This window comes from Pavona decussata, unplaced genomic scaffold (genome assembly GCF_977016875.1).
Source record: "Pavona decussata unplaced genomic scaffold, jaPavDecu1.1 SCAFFOLD_215, whole genome shotgun sequence".
In the NCBI taxonomy this organism is placed as follows: domain Eukaryota; kingdom Metazoa; phylum Cnidaria; class Anthozoa; order Scleractinia; family Agariciidae; genus Pavona; species Pavona decussata.
Genome location: NW_028145620.1, coordinates 1,050,213 through 1,071,008, shown reverse-complemented (window position 1 = coordinate 1,071,008; position 20,796 = coordinate 1,050,213). Strand labels below are relative to the sequence as shown.

Sequence of the window (20,796 nt, the reverse complement as noted above, 5' to 3'; positions counted from 1 at the left end):
CAAACTCTTGAACCCTTGGGTATAAATAGCCGGGAGAGATGAGACATGAACATTTTCCCCATCATTCATCCACTAATGTAATGTTGCTCTGTGCTTTCTGAAATTTTTTACGTTATAACGTTAGCTATTTTGCTCATGCCTATTGGCAAGTTGCATTTTCAAATTTCAAATCGTAACGTTTTTGCTCAGTTTTGAGTTTAGCCTATGTTATTATGCTGTCTAATTGCATCTGTTCCTGTTAGTATTTAGACCTGTGAAAATGTAAAGCCTTTTGGCAAAGCGAGTATACCCCGGAAGGTCCATACAAAAAGATGTTTCCATCTTTGTGATTTGCACTTGGCATTTCTCGTAATTTGGATGAACTCTGGAAGGTACGCCTATCTTTGCACCTTTGCTTGTGTCGCTACTCAAAACTGGCCCTACTAAACTATGTGGTCTATGTGTTTGCTGCCGGCTTGGTTTGCCTCATATCTTCTTATTAGGGCGGCCATACAAAACCCTTCAATTTGCTAAAATTCTCAAATAATCTAAGGTATGGTTATGTTTATTGTGAGCTTAAATACTGTTTATTACGCGTAATATTTCTCCGTTGATATGGATCTTTCGGAAGAACGGTCACACACCACACACTTGGTGTGGCCTTCCTGTGTTTATCAAGTCGAAACTACTATATCAAACAGGAGAAGTGCCAGTGTTAGTGAGAAACAAGCAAAAAAACGGAGGAAAAGTTAATTGATATAAAATTTCACTTCAAGTGGAAAGAGTTGCTAGATTCTTTGCTGCCGGGCTGAATATATATAATTGTGATTTTAGGGTCTATCGCCTCAACACTCATCCTAAGCATGCATTATTTACAAGTAACCATTTCAGTTTTTTAGAAGTAGCTGCTATGACGTCATGACAGTAGTGTGGGTGGCAGAGCCACTCATCGCGGTAAAAATAAACTTCATATCTAATGTCTGTTTTCAAAACATATGTCTCTTTTGGGGAGCTATATTTGGTATAAATTAGCAGGTTTGATCAGCTCTGTCAGGGCGCAAAATTCTCGCATTCCTGGTACCCGTCAGACTACGAAAAAAGGTTAATTTCTTCTAATTGGTGAAGTGGTTTAAACATGAAACACAGTACATGTGGGAACAGTCAGTTGATTGTTTGTGAAAAGAGACACCGAAAATTGGCCATGTTTGCCAGAGGTCAAATTTTACAAAAACCATTTGTATCAGATTTCTTTCAAGGACATTCAGAGCTCGCAGACAGAAATAAATGTGGTGCTACACAAATATGTTTACTGTCGCGGGTTAATTCGCTAGGGGCAATATTTGATGAAGCTTGTCGCAAATCAATGCCACTTTGCAAATAAACTTAAAAATTGTGCCCGCCGGTAAATAATCGATTAGCTCGATTATTCCCTGCCAGCTGGTTTGAAGCAAAAGCTTTCACACTGTCAAAACCAGGGGTAATTAGTTTTTTCAGATAAGATCCAAAATGCAGATTTTTCGAGAAGTGTTTTGCCTCAGAACTCAGCGAAGCGATATTCGACGTGTGTCGCTGATCACAGACCACTGATTTCTTGAACTCAGCTGACCGTTAAACGTAAACTGAACCGTTTATTTTCAAGTGTTCAGGGTTGTAATTGTAAAAGGCAAAAAAAAAAATTTCTTTATGATCAAGAAGTGACAGCTCATTAACCGGAATCGCGGTTTCGAAAGTGCGCACGCAGATCACAGTATAAAACGCCTTACCAAGGATCATTTGCGCGACATGTACCCCACTCTATGAAGCGCGCTTTGATTTCGAGATACATTAGGTCACGAATTTCGAATTTGTACATCAAAGTTTAAACCATGGAAGGCGATCCGTCGAAAAACTCGGAGGAAAATCTCTCTATTTTCGACGGATCCGAGGAAGAACGGCGGTTTCTCGAGGAGAAAGCCGAAATCGTTCGAGGTTTTCTTCAGGAGAGAGAGGTAATCGATCGCGCCCACGAAGACGAGAAAAATGACATGCGTCTGGGTTTTGAAACAGAGAAGGAGAACATGAGAAAAGCGTTCGAGTGTGAGAAGGAAGAAATGCGACGAAGTTTCTTGAAAGAGAAAGATAATATTCGCCTGGAGTTCCAGGGATCGAAGCATGTTTTGAAACTTTCCTTCGAAGACGAGAAATCGGCGTTGATGAAGTCGTGGGAACGAGAGAGGGAAAATCTTCTGGAGAATTCTAATAAGGAGAAGAAGGAAATGAAACTGGCTTTTGAGAAAATCCTCAGGGAGAAGGAGGAAGGTTTTCTAGCCGAGAAGACCGAAATGGAAGCTAAAATCCGCAAAGAACTGGAGCGCATTGAAGATGTGGAGAATGAGCTAAAGCGGACATTGTCTCAGGGTTTGGGTGATTTGGAGAATATTTACTTCGAGGAAAACGCGTATTTGGAGACGGTCTATAACCACGAACAGCCCGAAGTGGACATGCACTTTAAAGGACTTTTAGATGCCGAGTTAAGCGTGGATAGAGATGAGTTGCAGAAATCGCTCAACCAAGAGAAGAACAAAATGTTCTCTCACTACGCTAATAAACACAAACAAATCGAGCACCAGTTCGCGACTGAAATCATTGAAATGGAGCAACGGTTTAAGCAGCAAAAGAACGATTTGATGAGCATTTTTAGGAGAGAGAAGTCGGACATGGAAGAGAACTTTCGTAAGGAAAAGGAGGACATAAGGCGAAAATTCGAAGTGGAATTTCGCAGGATACTTCAGCAGGAGCGCTTGAAATTCGAGTCGGAAATTCAGGGTTACGAGCACGACATTTCCGTTTTGAAATATCAAAAAGAACAACTGGAGAAGTGTTACTCGCTGGAAATGCAGACATTGAAGTTGAAATTCGAGCGAGACAGGCTTGAAATGGAGAATAAATTTATAAACGAAAAGAAAGATCTAAAGAGGATTTTGAAAGGCCAATACGAAAGAAAACTTAGCGGTGATAAAGTCCGCTTGGAGTGGCTGCTAGATCAGTTCCAACTTGGACAAGCGAGCAGCAGTGAACAGCTGGATTCGTTGAGTTCAAGCTCCGTGTATTCGGATTAATTGCCGCCTCAAGTATGGAGCAAGACTTGAAAATTATCTGACAACTATCATTGAAAAAAATATTTACAAACAAACACTATTGTAGTGTAAAAAATCTCGCGTATTTGACCATCCCCGGAAAGGTTGTCGCAATATACGGTTTACAAGAGGTTCTAAATTTATATAAATTCCCAATTTATATAAAGAGAACTTGTACAACATAATTTAAATGGCCACATTCTAGAAATTTCTTTCTCATTTTAAAGATACTTCGTTGTCATCCGCAATATGCTCTGACATTCTGTAGCGTGAAATTGTCTTCAGTCAACGTTTGTCTTCGACGTTGAAAAGGGGATAATTTAAAGCTGTTTGTTGGATTAATAGAATTTTTAGTAGCTTTGTTCTAGACAAAAATAGGCCATCTTAGAAACAAATCCGGCGAAGAAGCCAGTATAAAAACAATGTGCTAAAACATAGCCTTGACTGAAATTTTGAAATGCCACGACCAACCACATATTACTGTAAATTATTTAATTGCGATTTTTAGTTTTCTTGTATGGTTGAAGAGGCATTTGCATACGACAATATCGCTTTCTTAAAACAGTATTGAAATATGAATTTAAATCAAAAAAGGCTTGGAGCCTGTTTGAAAACAAAAGAAAGATTATTCCAGTAATATTAAACAGCAAGAGTGAAATTAATATTTTATGACATTCGTATGGAATATGACTCAGACAAGCCGCGGTATGTCAACAAAGATTACTTAAGATTTCAAACGATTAAAACATGAAATATAAATATTGTAAAATTTTGCTTTTCTTTTTACCAGCTATCGGAACCCGCTCTATCAGACTATGTATGCCAGCCGGCGTCAAAATGCAAAGAAAATATTGCAGAAATATAAAAAATTAAAACAAAACAAAAAAAAAAAATAGATGTAACTGTCTACGTGAGGTCTAGTCGTCTTTTCGCTTTATTTTCAGTGATGCCCGTGTTATCAGAGCTGTCTCACCTGTCCGAAGTGAAGAAAAATCAAACTGAACATCTTTTTATCTCCCGTAAAAAGCGGTGGTGTCTCAGTTGCAAACATTACGACTAAATTTTAGTTTGACCGGCAATTTCAAATTCCTCTCTTCCTCTCTCGGCATTCTGTTTTAGCGCAAACTATCGCGCGCGCGATTTTATCATGTTTGTGTGGGCTACGCTGACAGGGCTATGATTGGAAACTTGAGCACTCTTCGTGAAACGACACCGAAACACGAATTTTTTGGCCCCAAGAAGGTTCGGAATAACACGAAGGAGACGAGAAAGGAGAAAAAAGAAAGAAGAAAGAAAGGAAAAAAAAAAAAAGACCACACGACCTTATGTTTCCGTATATGGACAAAGCCCTTGTGACAAGCTCTCATACAAAATAAAAGTGAATTCAAAATATTATAAAATAGACGCTGTAAGATATTTCAAACCAACGTTTCGGCAATGCTGCCTTCTTCAGGGTACAAAATAACCTCTCTTTACGGACACTGGTTATCTGCGCACAGTAAATTGTCAAATATTCACCCCGTCTAGACTGCTCCTGGGCTGCACCAAAAACTCAAAATGTCAGTGTTGAGAAACGTCACCCACTATTTTAACGGGCATAAGGTTTCTTCAGTTTGAACCCCAGTTACATCTAAGACATTAAACGTCGTTCTGTTGCCTTGAAATTGTCTGCTTTAGTCTTTGCATCGATAAAACATAACGGTCCATGACTTTTTTTTCTGAGAGCCCGCTTAAGATGGACCCCACCGGATAATACGGACACCTATGGCCCTTTGATGTTCATCTGCATTTAGCAAGACTAAAGAAAATGTTAGATAATGTGACACCATTCGCTAGGATATTAAACAAGAGTGAGACATTTTCAGTCATCGTGTTCTTCAAAAAGTGCGAGATGAAATTCGAAAATTAAACGCATAGCCGCGCTCTGTTTTGTTGTTTTTTAATACTCACAGTATCTCGTGGCAGCTGCAGACTGTCTGAACGGAACTTTGTTCCATAAATTTAACATTTTTGTTCGAAAATTATACACCCGAACATTTTTTTGATTTTTTCAGTTTGTAGTCTGTATATGGTTCTGACCTCTGGCCACGGCCCGGTATTAAGGTAAATATAAAAACTAGTTGCATAAATAAAGGAAAATATATTTGAACTTGAACTTTACACTAATTCAGTCGGCCTTGGCGTGCCTCACTATCAGTAAACTTCGGCAATATTCGGTAAGCTTTCGTTGTCTTCGGCCTAGTTTCGGCAATCTCCGGAAATACACGAGATGGGTGCCTTACCAGGCCAGGGGGTCTACAAGGGAGCGCTGGATTCTTAGCTTTCAGTTAAAATTAAAGCCATTTCTCAGCTATCAATTAATTAAAGACCATTTAACGTCTGAACCGGATCTCAGTTCGCTTTTACTTCTCACGTGTTTTCGCGATTATGTGTTGTCGCAACTGTCTTCCTCTCATTAGCCGAACAGTGCCGAATACCATCCGAAGATTTCCGAAGAACTTTCGAGTGATTCCAATCTCTTATATCATCTTCTGACGACCTCACGACTTCCAGAAACAACTTGCAACCATCGACAGCATTGTCAACTCTACAGTTCTTGACAAGTTAATGTAAGTAAATCACACCATACTTGGGCAAAGTTTAGCCATCTCAGCAAAAAGTTTCTTTAACTTTTTTTACCTATCAGTTAAAACGCCTTCGGCATTTCTCCACTAGCGCTGCCAATGAAAATTTTGACCAATTCAGATAATCCAATGCGGACCCTCTGCCAGCCTCCAGAATAACTCCTTCGGGCTTGCTGTTTGCTGATCGAGGTAAAAAGGCCGTGAAAATCATTCCGGAGAATTGACTGAAACTTCAAAACCGGGCTCAGGTCGGTAATTTCAGGAAATCGTCCGAGTTTTCGGCATTCTTCGAAAGTATTTGAGATTCAAAAGTCCGCTCCAAGTTCCTAATCTTCATTGCAGAAAGTAAATATTAGATGGTTCCTCGAGGAAAGGGGCCCAAAAATCTTTCGTTTTACCGTCCAACACTAGTATTCTAAGTAGTCAGAGTTATAAATGTCAGTGATATCTTAAAAGCATCTGTCCTTAAATAACTATAACCAAACTCGATTGATATTCACTGTTAGTAACTCATTTGTGGAAGATAAATGGTTCAATCAAAGAGAACTTCAAAAGACGAACGTAATTTTTCCGTTGTTCGCAATTTAAACGCAAGTATTTTGTTTTAAATACTTTTAAATAGAAGAAAGAGGTGGACATACCTTTGAAGTCCTTCAGTTCTTCATTTTCTTTTCTTTCGACGAACAAAAAACGCTTCCCATACCAAGTTTTTCAATAAACTTTCCTCTCCTCGGAAAACAGATCTCTCGAGTGTTTTTCCCCCAAGAGTATGGTGAGTAATCGTTCATTTGTGACGTAACAAAGGAAGGATGCGCCCGCAAAAGGTCAGTGGCCAATCAGATTAATTCTTAAATTAATTCTAGCTTACGGGATACGCGCATATGCACAAGCATTTTAATTTTGCAAGCGGGCATTCTCGTCTCCAGAGCCCCAACGTTTTTTTTTTTAATTGTTGAACGAGTGGCTCTGGGTCCATCCAAAAATATCTTTTTTTTCATTGGCTGTCGAAAACCTGATGTGCAATAAGGTGAAAAATCCTACGCTTCTGCGCATTTGTCTTTACTTCCTAATACTGAGCAGTACTGTGCAATAATAATACTGAGCAAGCGCAATGGTAATTTATCACACTGAGCGTGCGCTACCGGATGTCGTGAAATTCACGACATCCGGTAACGGCTGTTACCAGAGCCTAGGTAGGTACTTCATTTATGGTAATTAGAGCCTACGATTCAACCGCTGACCAGAAGATCGTAGGCTCTGGGAAAGAGGATGGCAAGCGGGTTGGTATGGAGATCGGTAATTTTAGTCTGTCTCCATACAAACGTCTGTAAAATACTCAGAACTAACGGAACTATATCAATTCAAAGACAAGGCTCTCAACCTGGCCATTCAGTCACTAATTTTAAGTTTCCCTTACCAGCAGTTACCTGGCCTACATCAAAATTAAAATTACTGTGACAAAGGAGAATCCCCACCCAGCCGCCAAGCGAATTAAAGGGAAGCTTCAGCAACGACGACGGCAACACAACGAAAACGTCACTTGAAAATATAAGTTCGCGTTACTTGCACTACCTCGCGACCGAACTGAGCGGGAACGAAATTGATGGAAACGGCGTCGTGTACTCACGTTCTCCACAACTGACCTTGAATTTAGTCATTTCACGTTGTTGTTTTGCTGATGACGGCAGAGAAATGTACAAAAACATATAACGCACGTGCAGAGCGATGTTTTTGCTCATTAAACCTATTGTTTTACGGCGTTCTCCTTGCCGTCGCCGTCATTTCTAAAGCTCAATAAAGATTCCAGATTTGACCGTAACAACCGAGAGGCAGCCACTTATTAAGGATTCAAACTACTTAAAAACTCGTAACTGTGTTTCACATTCAACAGAGTTGTTAAAATAAACCGTAGCTTTCTTTAAAATTCAGGATGTGAATGTGGGTTGGCAGAGCTGGCCGAATATTGAAGAGTTTCAAAGAAAGTCTTGAAAATTGGGATGAAAATCAGCTCGCCAAGCTGACAGAATTTCTTTACCAGTTTATTTTTCTCTAGAAATTTATTTGTGGAGTTTCTCCAGCAGAAGCTCCCTTTTCACGTTTATTTTGCTCGTAAATTTGGCTGAGAGGAAAAACGTATGGAGCGGCAGCCAATCGCAAAGCAACAGACGTAAGCAGCGCAAGGAAACAATCAGAATTGGAAGTCAGTGCCAAGCGCGAGAAATGGCGGTGCGAGCAAGTCACGTTTGATTCTCATTGGTTGAGCAAGTGGCGCGAGTTTGGTTAACCAACCACAGAGCTTCATAAAGAAAAACCAAAGCAAACAATAACAATAATACCCCCCCCCCCCCCACTTCAAAAAAAAAAAAGGTTTTATTTTCCATACTTTTTCCAGGACTGAAAAAGTGTTATAGCCGCTATATTGAATTTTAAAAGCAGAGGAGGATTGGGCAGAGTAGACTATGGTGCCTCCCCGTCAATATTTTACAACTGAATCCAACATGGCGGGTACGATACACGGAGATTCTGGCACTCACGGGCTCCCTGAAAACGGCTAGAAAAATTGGTTTGCAGATTTCCATACTTTCTCGATAATTCCAGCACGAACCCTGTCAACATATGAAATAGTTTGGCCTTCTGTAAAATTCACCTCCCCCTCCCACTCCAAAATCCAAGGAAATACAGGAACATCCTTTATAAAAGCAGTAACGGAAGTGAAACGTCAAATGTTTACCTTGGCTTTGTTTTTAATAATTTTAATAGTGCCACCATGGATGGCAATTCTCTTCTATTTATATAAGAAAATAAATTTATTCCACATCCCGAGGTGGATTAATTTTCTAACTATACAATAATCTCATGAACCATTCGTAAACACTCTAAAAAAAACTCTATCAAGCCTCCCTTTCACCCTTTCCCTTCCAAACCATTTAAACAAATTGTTCAGCAGAATGTTTGGCTTCAACGTAGGCAACCTCCTACCCAGTCAAAATAATGTATGTGTATTTCTTCAGAGTAGAAGGACATGTACTGCTGTCCAGAGTAAAACAATTTAAACGTTCGAAAGAGTTATAATACCGTGTATTTTCTGTTGGTATTTTTTTGCTAACTAACTGCGTAGAATGGGCAAAGCAGTTTCCAGTAAGATAGGGGGAAAGAAGTGTTTTTTTTTTTTTTTAACTAGAAACACTTTCAAGAAAGGTCCTTCATTGCTAAAGAAGGTGGAACTTTTCGTTGATCTTCTCAATAATTTCTTTCACAATCATGAAAGTTTCGGAAAATGTTTTCATTTCTTCAAATTAAACAGAGATCCAGACCAGATCTTACAATGTACCTTCGAGGCTTGTCAAAGGAAAAATTTATACATCTTTTCAACAGAACTCCCTCGAAAACCACACGCATTCCTCACCTCAAACCACTCTTTAGAGCATCAGTGGGGCGGGGTGGGGAATGCGTGTCGTTCTCGAGGGTCCAAAGTTATGCCAGCTGAGTATCTAACACGCCATATTTTCCATATTTCATGACGCCAGATGTACTGTTCTTAACAATGCCTCTTTTAGAGTAATAGCAGTCCGGTGGACGCTTGAACATCACTCCAAACTCAGGAGGAAGAGGGGGTGGCGGCGGCGCAGATACATGTCTCCGCAACATCGCTTCCTCTGGAACCAAATCCAGACTCTTTGCACGTGTCATTTCCGTATGGTTCGACCTCAAAGCAGCTTTGTTCACTTGATTATTTCCGGACCTTGCAGCTATATTAGGATCGCTATGAACAACAGAAGGTTTCTTTTGCTTCCAAGGATTCTGAAAACCACCAAAGAATCCACGAGCACCAAAGAAGAGCAGACCAGCGGTTCGACTAACAAAACTCGCCGGACTGGGGGTGTCCGCATTAGAGTGACTATCAGGGGGAGGCTCGGGTTTGTTTGACGTGTCAACAATAGGACTCTCAGAGGGAGGGTCGGAAGTGCTATTTGCTTTACGTTTGCGGTTCCGTTTCTTCTTGCTCTCATTGGAATTGAACGTGTCTGTCTGCAGGAAACAAAACAATGTTCCTTTTTTAGTTTTAAGATTATAACAAAACACTTTTAGTCTCAAGAGCATGTACACTGCAGCTTTGAAACTGGACAAAATTCCCCAATGTTGCTTAGGAAGAAATGAAGGGAAAAAAAGACGAAAACAAACAGGAACCCAAAAGAGCCGCATTTTAACAGCCACGCTTTAGGATTTCATCCATTACATGTAGTTTAGAAAGAACTCCGAGGCTCACTGACTCTTTTCCATCAAAAGATATAATTTATGCTTCGCTTTAGATGATTCAGTTTTTAGACAAACATAAAGGGCAACATAGTGTAAATTGTTGAATTTGAGCCACAAGGCCAAGAAATAAACACAGAAAGTATGGAGAACTAACTTGAAAAAACAAAAAACAAAAAACAAAAACAAAAAACGATTAGTTCAACACCAACACGTCACTTGAATTACTCTAAGACAGACCCTAATGTAAAATAAGGACGGTATATTTTCCTTGACTTTGACCCTACTCTCCTGACCTTGTGAAATTTGTTATCAAGGCTGTCAGTAGTGGTGCTCGCTCCAATAGTCTCAGGATCCGGCGCCTTTCCAAAGCTTCGAAGGAGTAGCTCTCTTCCAGAAAGAGAAACTAAAAAAAACAAACAAAACATATACATTAGCTGACTCTTTCAGAGGTCACTGCGGGTTTAAAATAATACAGTCTAATTGTGAAGTTTCCAAAAAGTTGCGTACAGTATCTACAAACAGGATCAAGGAGAAAGACAGTTCCCAGTCATACAAAATAATTTGAACACCACAGTTTGACCTTTGAGTAGTACTACATGTATCAATGAGAAGTGTACAATTGATTTCGAATGAAGAACTACATTGAAGACTCTTTGACTGCTACGTGCACATGTCAGAGTAATAATTATAAAAACATCACTTTTCCTCAAGTCCAGAAGCAAAACTGGTTGTCACAACTGGTTGTTAGTTTCCCTAGCTCCTACACCAGTCAGTTGAGGCTGGCTAACCAAGGGGACCAAATCCACAGGCAGTTCAACTCTTGGGATTATCAAGATACTTAGGCTCTACCAACACGACAAATTGACATGAACACAGTAAAATAGCCTGTTTCAGGTGTTCAGAAAGTGGAGAGCGGCAAAAAGAAAATTTGCAGGAAAACAAGAAGAGGCTTAACCACATGCTTGCAACTGGCAGTTGCTTTTGTGCAGCTCCCCACTATGGATCTGAAAGCCTGGTACAGGCTAATGGTAAAACAAAATAATGGGTATATTCTGTACTTCATGTGAGAATGCCATTTATGCATCCAGGTTGTAGTCAGTACTTCATATCAAGCCAACATATAGTCTGCCTACCTACTTAAAGGGGAAGTATCCGAAAATTTGATGTCATTTCAAAACCCAGAAATGTTTGTCTGACAACAGAAACAAAAAATTATTGTCTAGTTTTTTTTTATAAATTATCACCCCAGTCCAATAAAACTGTTGATTAGTACCTCTGGCCAGAGACAGAGTAGGCCAGTATGGATAGAAACTTGAAAAATGTTAGGCTAATGTTTTTCAAGTTTTCATATTTTTGTTTCCAAATTGCGCTGGAACAGATCACAAGTTGTTCCTGTCAAGAATTGAGTTGATTTTTCTCCTCTCGTTGTTCTAGAATTATTTTGTAGCAAAGTGAAGGTCTTATTTCCCCATTCTTAACAAAAGAGGTCAAAAACCCCATGATACTTCCCCTTTAAGGTGCTTTGCTCACTTGAGCTGCTTTACCGGGATAAAACTCACCTGTTGGATAGAGGGTAGTGTCCTTGTTATGGTTGCCATCTTCAATTGCCAGTCTGGGAGGACCATGTCCATTCATAAATGGCGCTGACCTCCTGGGTGCATCAGATATCTCCTGATTATTTCGTCTTCTTGCAAACACAATGAATAGCACCAGGATCAAGACGATTTCAATACACAGACCGATAACATGCCGTTCCATCACCTCCTTGTTGAGTGAACCCATGTGAGCCTTCATTTCCCCTACTTCGTGGGTCAGGTCATCCAGCTTAGATTGTAATTGAGTGATTTGCTCCTTTTGGGTGTTAATCTGTAAATGAATGAATGAAAAATCTGATTCTTGTTTAGAATGGTATTAGAAACTGAAATAATATTACCACTGCATGTTCATGAATGAAATTATTTGTTCTGGTAGCTTACTCTTTGTAGTACATTGAAAAGAGGAAGAGCTACATGAAAACAAGATGCCTGTTGGCTCCAGTTGGCTCCAGAAAATTCATTGACCAAAAATTAATCTTCAAATTCACGACTTACATGACAACTGTTCACTTCTGTGCATTAAAATAGAACTTAAAAATGTAATTTGGAGAAATTTGGATTTCACCCAAGCCCTTCAGGTGCAATTAAAAGTGAAAGCTGGTTCCTGAATGCCAAGAGATAACCATGACTGTAGTCTTTACAGTAATGCAAAATTAATACCTCTCAAGGAAAAAAGAATCAAAATAATGTTATACATACAACAGCTTCTGCCTTCTTGGTAGCATCAGTTAACAGGGCCACTTTCTTGTCTGAGTTCTTTTGTAATTCATCCAGTGACTTGCGGTACCTGCATTCAGCAAAAAAAAAACAACAACAAAAAAACAACAACAAAAAAAACAACAACAAAAAAAAAAAAAACATGTTAGTATGATCTATACCAGCAGAATACACTGTACATTAAATAATATAAATACATGTAAATAATAAAATAAGGGGAATAGCTTACAAAAATGTATCATTGGCTGAGAAACGTACTACATGAAAACCTAAGCTCCTCTACAAGGATTTGGGGGGTTAGGTCGACAACAGAATTAGAGATTCTTATACGTCATGTACATGTAGGTCTTGCAGGGGTCGTTTCTGTCCCCTCCACTTTCAGAGCCCTTCAATACTGTTTAATGTGCTTTATTTTAACTTGTCTGGAGAGGTAATTTTTAACTGTGACAAATGAAAGATATTAAATAGTACTTTAGTACGATACTGCATAATCCGTTTCAAATTTTATGCACTTTGAGTTGGCTGGTCTTGAAAGAACAAAGGTTTTTAATTTCTTTTGATGACACCCATCACTGATTTACAAGTCTGTGACAGCCCAACCTTCTAACAAAAGAGGGCTCCCTTAGATCCCAACTAAAATAAACTTCCTTTCCTCACATCGTTTGATTGACCAAAAGTTATTTCCTCATTTGTACAAATCTTAAACTGACACCCCTTTCAAACTGGTTATGGTTTGTTGTAAAATGGCAGTCAGTAAGGAAGATGTACAGTGTACAAGCAAGGGTTGCTTAAGATTAATTTATTTATTTGTTGATATTTATTTTTCTTCAAGCATCTGATCAACATGCTTTCTGGAAACCAAAAGATCATTTTTATGGGTGTGGACTAAGCTAGACAGGGCATGTAACACCCTCCCCTTCTACCCACTTACCTCTGATTCAGCTGCTCCATGTATAGTGTACTCATGTTCATGTTCTGTTCCAGAGCCTTGATTTTGTTGCTGAGTCGAACAAATATGGACTCTTTATGCACACCTGAACCGACCACTGATGCCATGCCAGCTGAAGTGGTGGCAGCTTGCTGGGATTTACTGAGCATCGCAGCATCAAGATTACTTTCTGAAGAAGCTGATACAACTTCCTGGCTACTTAGCCCTGTGTCCGCAACAACAGGCGGAGCCGGTAGTGGAACATCAGAGTCCGAAAGGTCAGCAGTGTCAATACTGGGAGGAGAAGTAGGCTTAATTGGAGGATCTACACTTTGAGATTCCACTGTTGAGGTTGATGAAGCTGTACTTTCTTTGTTACTTTCTTGATTTTGTACCTCAGATGAAACTGTCTCCTTTTTATCATCAGAGTCTACAGGTTTCAAATTCATGCTTGAAGAATTGGTCACCTCTTTAGATATTGATGCCTCATTTCCACTCGACAAGGGGTCTTTTTCAACATTACCATTCACTTCTTCAGGCAACTGAGCTGTACCTTCTCGTCCATCTTTATCAGTAAGTTTGGTCTCCAAGATGTCGATGTCAGAAGATTGTGACATCATGTGAATTGAATTTGGAGCAGCACATTCTGACGGTGCGGCTTCTGGTTTATCTCGTTCTTTCCCTTCCTTTTTGTCTTTTTCTGGTAGGTTTTCCTCTCTTTTCTGCTCTTCACTCTTGGGACTTACATCCTTTACTTCTATAGGTACCACAGGTTGCTGGGGTGAGTCTTTAGTTACTGCTGGTTCATCTTGACCATCTAATACAGTTGACTGACCACTTGGCAAGCCTTGTTGCACAGGCCGTTCATTAATATCCTGCTGATCATTTACACTTGGTTCTTCTTTCACAGCATCAGCATTTGATTCCTTGAGCACTGGTACTTCGGAACTTTCAAGTGCCACTGACGACGAAGCAGAATGAGCGGAACTCAAAGGCACTGATGTAACAACTGTCACTTCTGCTAAAGCAGGGGTTTTGTCATCAGAAATTTCGCTCTTTTGTTCACTCTCTGTTGACTGACTAGGTTGCACAATTCTTGAGGAACTGCCAGTGGTTTCTGCAACCTTCAATGGCTCAGAAACAGTACTTTTGCTCTTCAATTCCACATTACTGGAAGAAGTTTCAAGGATGAAAACAGAGCTCTTTTGATTCGTTGCTTTAGATGGAGTACTTGTCTCTTCTAAGCTCTCAGTAACTGATGGCTTTTCTTGGTTGGGCTCCTCGTGTTTGGCGACTTCCTCTTGGTTGTTGCCCACTTTGTTTTCCAGAGATTCACTCCTCTTCTTTGTGTCACTAACTGGACTTGTCTTGTTAGACATCTTCCCACTCCTGGCCACATCCAGTGATAACGTAAAGTCTTTATTCTTTGAAAAGAGTAATCTACCCATAAAACATCCCAGACTGTACTGTCCAATTACCTGTGAAAACAAGTGACATGCAGATGGAGCAATGCTTGTTGAGTTTGACTCCCTTTGATCACTCTCTTCCTTGCACAATGAGCTGTTTTCACTGCTCACATTAACAGATACAGTTTTTCCCTGTGAAGTGGTACTCTTATCACTGGAAACTTGCTCTGCATCAGGAACACTATTATTACTTTCTTCCTCCTTAAGCTCTTCATGACCAACATGAGTGACAATTTTACCCTTGTTTTCATCTTGAGATTCACTCCCACTAACAGGCACTCCGCCCGGAGACTCAAGGGTGTTTTGTTTTTGTTTATCATCACTTTCTTCTTGAATATCAGCTCCTTTCTCCTTATCGTGGCCATTTCCAGTAAATTTCTTCACAAGACTAATCACTGTGTCTGCTGCTCTCTCAAGCAGGTTTAGCTTCTTAGCGTCATCCTCAACATTTGCTCCAGGCTCGGGAGGCAATACCTGCACATCGCTGTCAGTGTCAACATTGTCATTGTCTTCCTGTCCATCTGTCTCATGGTCTTCCAGCTCTTCCATCAAGCTAGAGCCGTGCACACGCAAAAGACTCAGTGGACAGTAATGTTCTGAACCAAAATGACTCAACATCTCAAACTAAACAATGAAAATATAAGTTGCAAACAATCAATTACAAATTACAGGTACATGTACATTTTGTATGAGAAAACAATAATACTATTTGTCTGAGTGCATTGTATGCAAATACAGTTGTACTAGTACAACATTCAGTACACTATTCATGTACATTACCCTGGCTGATATTCGAAGCCCTACATGTATGACAGACAAGTACTGACGCACAGGGCCCGGTAACATTCAAAAGCCGATTAACGCTAATCCCTGATTAAAAATTAACCAAGGTTCTTATCTCACTTGTTAAAAATGTTTTTAAAAACTAATTTTGGGCTAATGGTAAAAAAAGTCATAAGACAGCTTACAGAAAAAAATCTTTGGAAGAATCTCTATTGATTAGTAATTAAAGTAGCGTCAAAGTTCACTTTAATTGGGTGTACAAAAGTCATGTATTCACAGAGGCACTCTTCTAGAACAGGGATTTCCATGCTACAGTGTAATTCACAGATGGTTATTATAGGGGATTAATTACAATGTAGTTCTGTAACCATGCTATTATGCAAGGAAGATTGGAAGAGAAAAACACAAAGATGACTGCTGCAAAGTACCTACAGGTATAAGTAATATTTTTTATAATTATGTATTAAGAACAATACAGGAAACAGTCATAGGACATTCTTCCAACACTGTTACAAAGCAATGAACAATAAAACAGAAGGAACCATAAATGTACCTTAAAGTACTTGGCATAGATTGGTTCATCTAATGGAAAGGTCTGTATTTCCCTCTCCTCGCGAGCTTGAAATGTACCTAACATGGTCCAGTCTCGAGTGGGATACCTCTTGCTCACAAAAACTCTAAAGCTTTCAGGAGTTGAAGAGAACAGTTCAAAGTTGGCAATCTGAATGCTTCTAACTTGAGCTACGTCGCATAACTCCACCACAAACCAAACTTGTGCACTGCATGGATTTAACATGTACAAGTCTTTGTTCTCCACTAAAATGCTGTCAGCATTAGATGCCTCGCTATTGTGATCAAGGATCTTTGCACCACAGTCCACTGATGCATAATTGTTCTGTTTTCTTTCCTTGACTTTCTTGGGTTTTTGAGTGGATCCACTCACATTCTCAGCACTTTGCTGTTTACTTTTCTCCTCTTCCTCTTGTAAAACTCTCCTCTTAAATTCATCAAACGATGGCATTTCATCTTCCTTTGGCTTACTTTCTTCTTCTGCTTGGTTCAAAGTAGCTGTGATGCTATCCTCATCCTCCTTTGCCGTGGATGTTGTTGGTGGAGTTGGAGTTGGTTTGCTACTGATTGGATTTGGAGGGCTGCAATAGTGGATACGACATTAAACAATTTACCATCAGTAAAATAATACTACAGTAAATGCAGTTGTTCACACATTAATGTACATGTACATACATGTACAGTAAGAGGTTGACCAAGTGCCCACCCTTGTGGGCCCAAAATTAAACAACTGTAAGCGCCCAGGGTGGTTAATTGAATTAATACGGCATATACTGCAGAGGCAAGGCCCATGATATTAGTGTCTGTTTCCAACCCTACTATGTACCTTGAAAAGCCAAAAATATTAATACTGTATGTCTCAGTTGTTAACTTAATTCAGAGGTTCATGAAAATGAAGTAAAACATTGATGGAGAAGCAAGAGCAAACATTTTCCTGGAAATTCTAAGGTGATTTTTGCATACACTGTATGTTATGGTACAAAGTGTATGTTTCATAGGAGGGACCATTGAAGACTCCTGAACTATTTATTTCCCTGGGCTGAGAGAGAAAAGGTACCCTGTACATGTAGAACTCAAAGGGAAAACAATTTATTGAATTTTCAATTTCAGTTGAATTTGGAGAGCTTGTGGATTGACATTTTGCAGAAAAAAAAGCAATGTTGGGAGATGCCACAATCTAATAAAAAGTTCATGGTTATTTTACTAGTGTACAACCATCAAGCCCTTTCTTCTGAAATAACATTTGGCAATTTAACCTTCTTAACACACTCTTTTAAGACTTCCTGAAGAAACTCAGTTTACTGTTGTGCTAAAGAGTCAATTTTGGACATCCAATGACGGATAATACATGTAACTTCTTCCAGCCAAAATAACTTGGCTGGAAGAAGTTACATGTATTATATTATTGTTTATCAGCTTGACTTGGATATTGGGTTAAAGGTGTCTGTGATGTAATCTGGTTGGCTAAACCATTTTGAATGGAGACACCCTCGATGGTAGACGGTAACCTTTAGAGGTGGGATGAGATATCATTTAATTTTTTTATGCTGATAACAGAGATCGTCGTTCACTTTTGTTGGCTCTAACACCACCTTCAAGCACTTGTGAAAGTACCCCTGCTTTCCTAACATAACATTATACAGCAATTCCACTTACGCAGAGTCCAAAACTGATGACAAGACCTCTGGCTCTTTGGTCTGTAATACAATCTCAGAGTTGGTACTCTCTTTGCTGACTTTAACATCTTGATTTCCTTGTGATGATTGAATCTGTGCAGGATTATTTGGTGGAATAAGAATCACTGATGAAAGAACGTAGCCGCTTGCTTGTGCTTGGGGCTCAATGCTACTAGCAGAGTTTACAACTGTGGACGTTGGATCAGTTTCATAGCTTGGAGTAGCTGGAGCCACTGTTGGAGTGACAAGTTCTTCTAGTTCTGATGTAGAAGAGGAGATGCTTGAGGAGATGTCTTGTGATCGAGTTGACAAGTCCTCTTGTGATGCAGATGGCATGGATTCTTCCTATAATTTAAGGAAAAAAAAGGCACAATGAATCTGTGATTGTACAGCTTGAGAAACAAAAGCAATCTCCTTGACAAAGCGTCCTTAATCAGAGGAAAGAGAAGTCCACAAACAAGATTTCCCCACAGCACCCTAACATGAATTATGTCCTTTTTTCCTACATGTACCTAAAATGTCCCTTGGGTTAAAACCAGGTAAAAAAATTTGCATCATGTGTCGGTAGAATTGATCTTCAAGACAGTTTAAAACTTGTAACTACTGTACTCCCATAAAAATAATAAGAAAAACTAGCACGTTATGTTACAAGCAGCATTTCAGTTTTATAATACCACTGACATTTACACAGCAAAACAACTTCTTTTCACACCCTTGTAAGCTTGTTACTTATTCATGGTGAAACACTTGCAAAGATCACAGGTACATGTCTAAAATCACAAGAGATCATAAAGCATATTCAATTAATTTAGCTTGTTTGATTCTTGTTTTAGATAGAAAAGCAGGTTTTAATAAAGCGAACAAATAATTAAGCAAGACTAACTAATTGGGCTGGATTTAAAAACAAGTGCATAACTAGAAGTAACAGGTTTTTTATGAAGTACTAGGCAAGTTGCTTTCAAGCGGTGAAAGGAGAACAGCCTTTGCAAATGTCTCAAACAGAACGTTGACTGAAATGCTTTAGTGACATTAATAATATTATTTGGCCTGGGATTTCTTATAATGAAACAAAACCAAAAAAAAAAAAAAAAAAAAACCCCAAACATTGTCGACAATATAAAACTTACATGCAATGATGAAATGAAAAATAACACAAAGCAAGAGATGTTTACATACTGTACAATACAGATATATTTTCCCTGACGCAAAGGTGGAGTGAGTTTGGGAGAATAGCATTGTAGATTGCAACTTGCATTTTATTAGAGTGACTTTCAACTGAGTGCCATAAAACCAAATTAATGACATGTGCTATATAATAATTTTTTGTAGCCCATTCCAACATTGCCCAAGTACAAGATGCTTTGTATACACCTTTAAATGACTGAAATCTAAATCAGCCCTATAATGACATCTTCCAACACATTTTCTGAGAGCGATAGCAGTTTGTCACCAGGGAATTATACTAAGGTGCACTTGAATTTATTTGTCAATCTTTCTTTTTGCAGTCATTTTTTCAAACCAACAGACCGACCTACTGTTAAAAGAGAGAGGGTGATGGGAAATGAAACATTTAAGGGGACGGCCTATTAAAAACAAAGATGGGGCTTTAAACACAACTGCATTGGAGATGCTTAGCTTGAATCAATAAGGGGGTGTGTGACATGACCATAGTACAGTAAGGAACTTAGCTGACCAAATTTAAAGTGAAGCAATGCATAGTATTATGTAAATGACATTTGGTAAGGATCAGAATTCTTACCCTAGCTAGCCGTTTCTATAGTACTAAGCAAAATGTGAAAGGGGTGTGTGACATGACCATAGTACAGTAAGGAACTTAGCTGACCAAATTTAAAGTGAAGCAATTTAAATGACATTTGGTAAGGATCTGAATTCTTACCCTAGCTAGCCGTTTCTATAGTACTAAGCAAAATGTGAAAAATATTAAAAGAAGGTGTTAATCTTTTTCATTCATTAAATCATTTCGCAGAAAATTGTATTGGTACCCGCTTCAATATACATAAGCTCAAAAACAAAACTCTTTGGAAGGACCAGATATGCACTGATTACCACAAACTTAGGTTTAGTTTTTTGGGTTTTTGTGGCCAATCATTTTCCAAGATAATTTTGGCTGTTAACACTATACCGTTGTACAGTAGTATCAATTTTGGTATGATTTCTCAAGGTTTGAAACACACCAGCAGAAAGTTTGTATTCTAGAAAGGAAAATAACACAAGGCAGCTGCCACTGCGATGTTGTGACCCCAGCACATAAAGAGGAACCAAAACACTTGTCCCTTCGATAATCATATTTCCAGTCAATTTGTCCGACTGAAGGCTGATTACAACGAAATTAGAACACAAGCGAGCGTTCTAACTGCTTTTAAACCTTCGAAATCTATCAGAGAAGGGCGTTGTGGCCCAGTAAAATATTAAAACCCTTTTCTGGAGCACAATGGACTTACTAAGGTCGGAGTACAGTACGTAAACACTAGCAACCGACGTTCTTTCAATGGTTCTAAGCAACAACGACTCACAGTTTTAATGACAGAGTTCGGTGACTCAGACAGATCCGGTTTTCTTTCATTGTCAGGATTTAAAACTTCTTCGTTACCGTCAGGAGCATGGAGGCTATGAAATTAAGCAAAAGCACTGATTAAGTGTCCTTTAACTTCAGACAAATTCCAGAAGTTCACATGCAAAGCTCGCTACAAACAACTCAAGCACCTACCGTGTGATGCAAGCGAAAAATAAAACCAAGAGAAAAAAAGTAGACCAATATTCCATGGCCGAAAAATAAACGGAATATAAAATTAAAGTCTTAATCTCGATATTTTACAAAAAAATGAGAAATAATAACACAGCGAAGAACTGTGAACAGCGTGTGAAGTCATCTCGTTGCAAAATCTCTTTGCAGCTAAAGCAGGCTCCATCTTGATGACGTGTTGTTACTGACCGGTCAGACTGGTTCGTGACAAACACGAGAGACCGCTTCCTGTGCGTGGTCTCACAATAACAAAGGACAGCAATGCGTGCAAAGAACAAGAATTCCTCTCCTTGAATCGCCGATTTTTTGTCCTCTTCACTC

The 20,796-nt window shown here is 39.1% G+C and overlaps 2 protein-coding genes and 1 long non-coding RNA gene across 4 annotated transcripts in view; 1 reads left to right on the top strand and 2 right to left on the bottom strand.

The window, feature by feature from the left end:
• LOC146459895 (uncharacterized) overlaps positions 1-6,495 on the bottom strand; it is a 34,094-nt gene extending 27,599 nt beyond the window's left edge. Inside the window, exon 1 of the long non-coding RNA XR_014857781.1 lies at positions 6,361-6,495. This is a non-coding gene — a long non-coding RNA (uncharacterized LOC146459895). The remainder of the gene's footprint in view (positions 1-6,360) is intronic.
• LOC146459896 (uncharacterized) lies at positions 1,518-3,988 on the top strand. Its single transcript, XM_085088657.1, has one exon. It carries the CDS (start codon positions 1,845-1,847, stop codon positions 3,075-3,077), a length of 1,233 nt encoding a protein of 410 aa, XP_084944783.1. The 5' UTR covers positions 1,518-1,844; the 3' UTR covers positions 3,078-3,988.
• A 1,946-nt stretch (positions 6,496-8,441) lies between the features above and the next one.
• On the bottom strand, positions 8,442-20,664 carry LOC146459894 (uncharacterized). Of its 2 annotated transcripts, none has more exons than XM_085088644.1 (9): positions 20,440-20,664; positions 20,246-20,339; positions 17,692-18,056; positions 16,019-16,616; positions 13,220-15,306; positions 12,271-12,358; positions 11,536-11,842; positions 10,261-10,379; positions 8,442-9,748 (listed from the first exon to the last, which is right to left on the bottom strand). In XM_085088644.1, exons 1-9 carry the CDS (start codon positions 20,493-20,495, stop codon positions 9,194-9,196), a joined length of 4,269 nt encoding a protein of 1,422 aa, XP_084944770.1. In that variant the 5' UTR covers positions 20,496-20,664; the 3' UTR covers positions 8,442-9,193. The 2 variants fall into 2 exon arrangements, with proteins under 2 accessions (XP_084944770.1, XP_084944771.1); XM_085088645.1 differs by having other exon boundaries at positions 10,270-10,379.
• Positions 20,665-20,796: the final 132 nt, after the last annotated feature.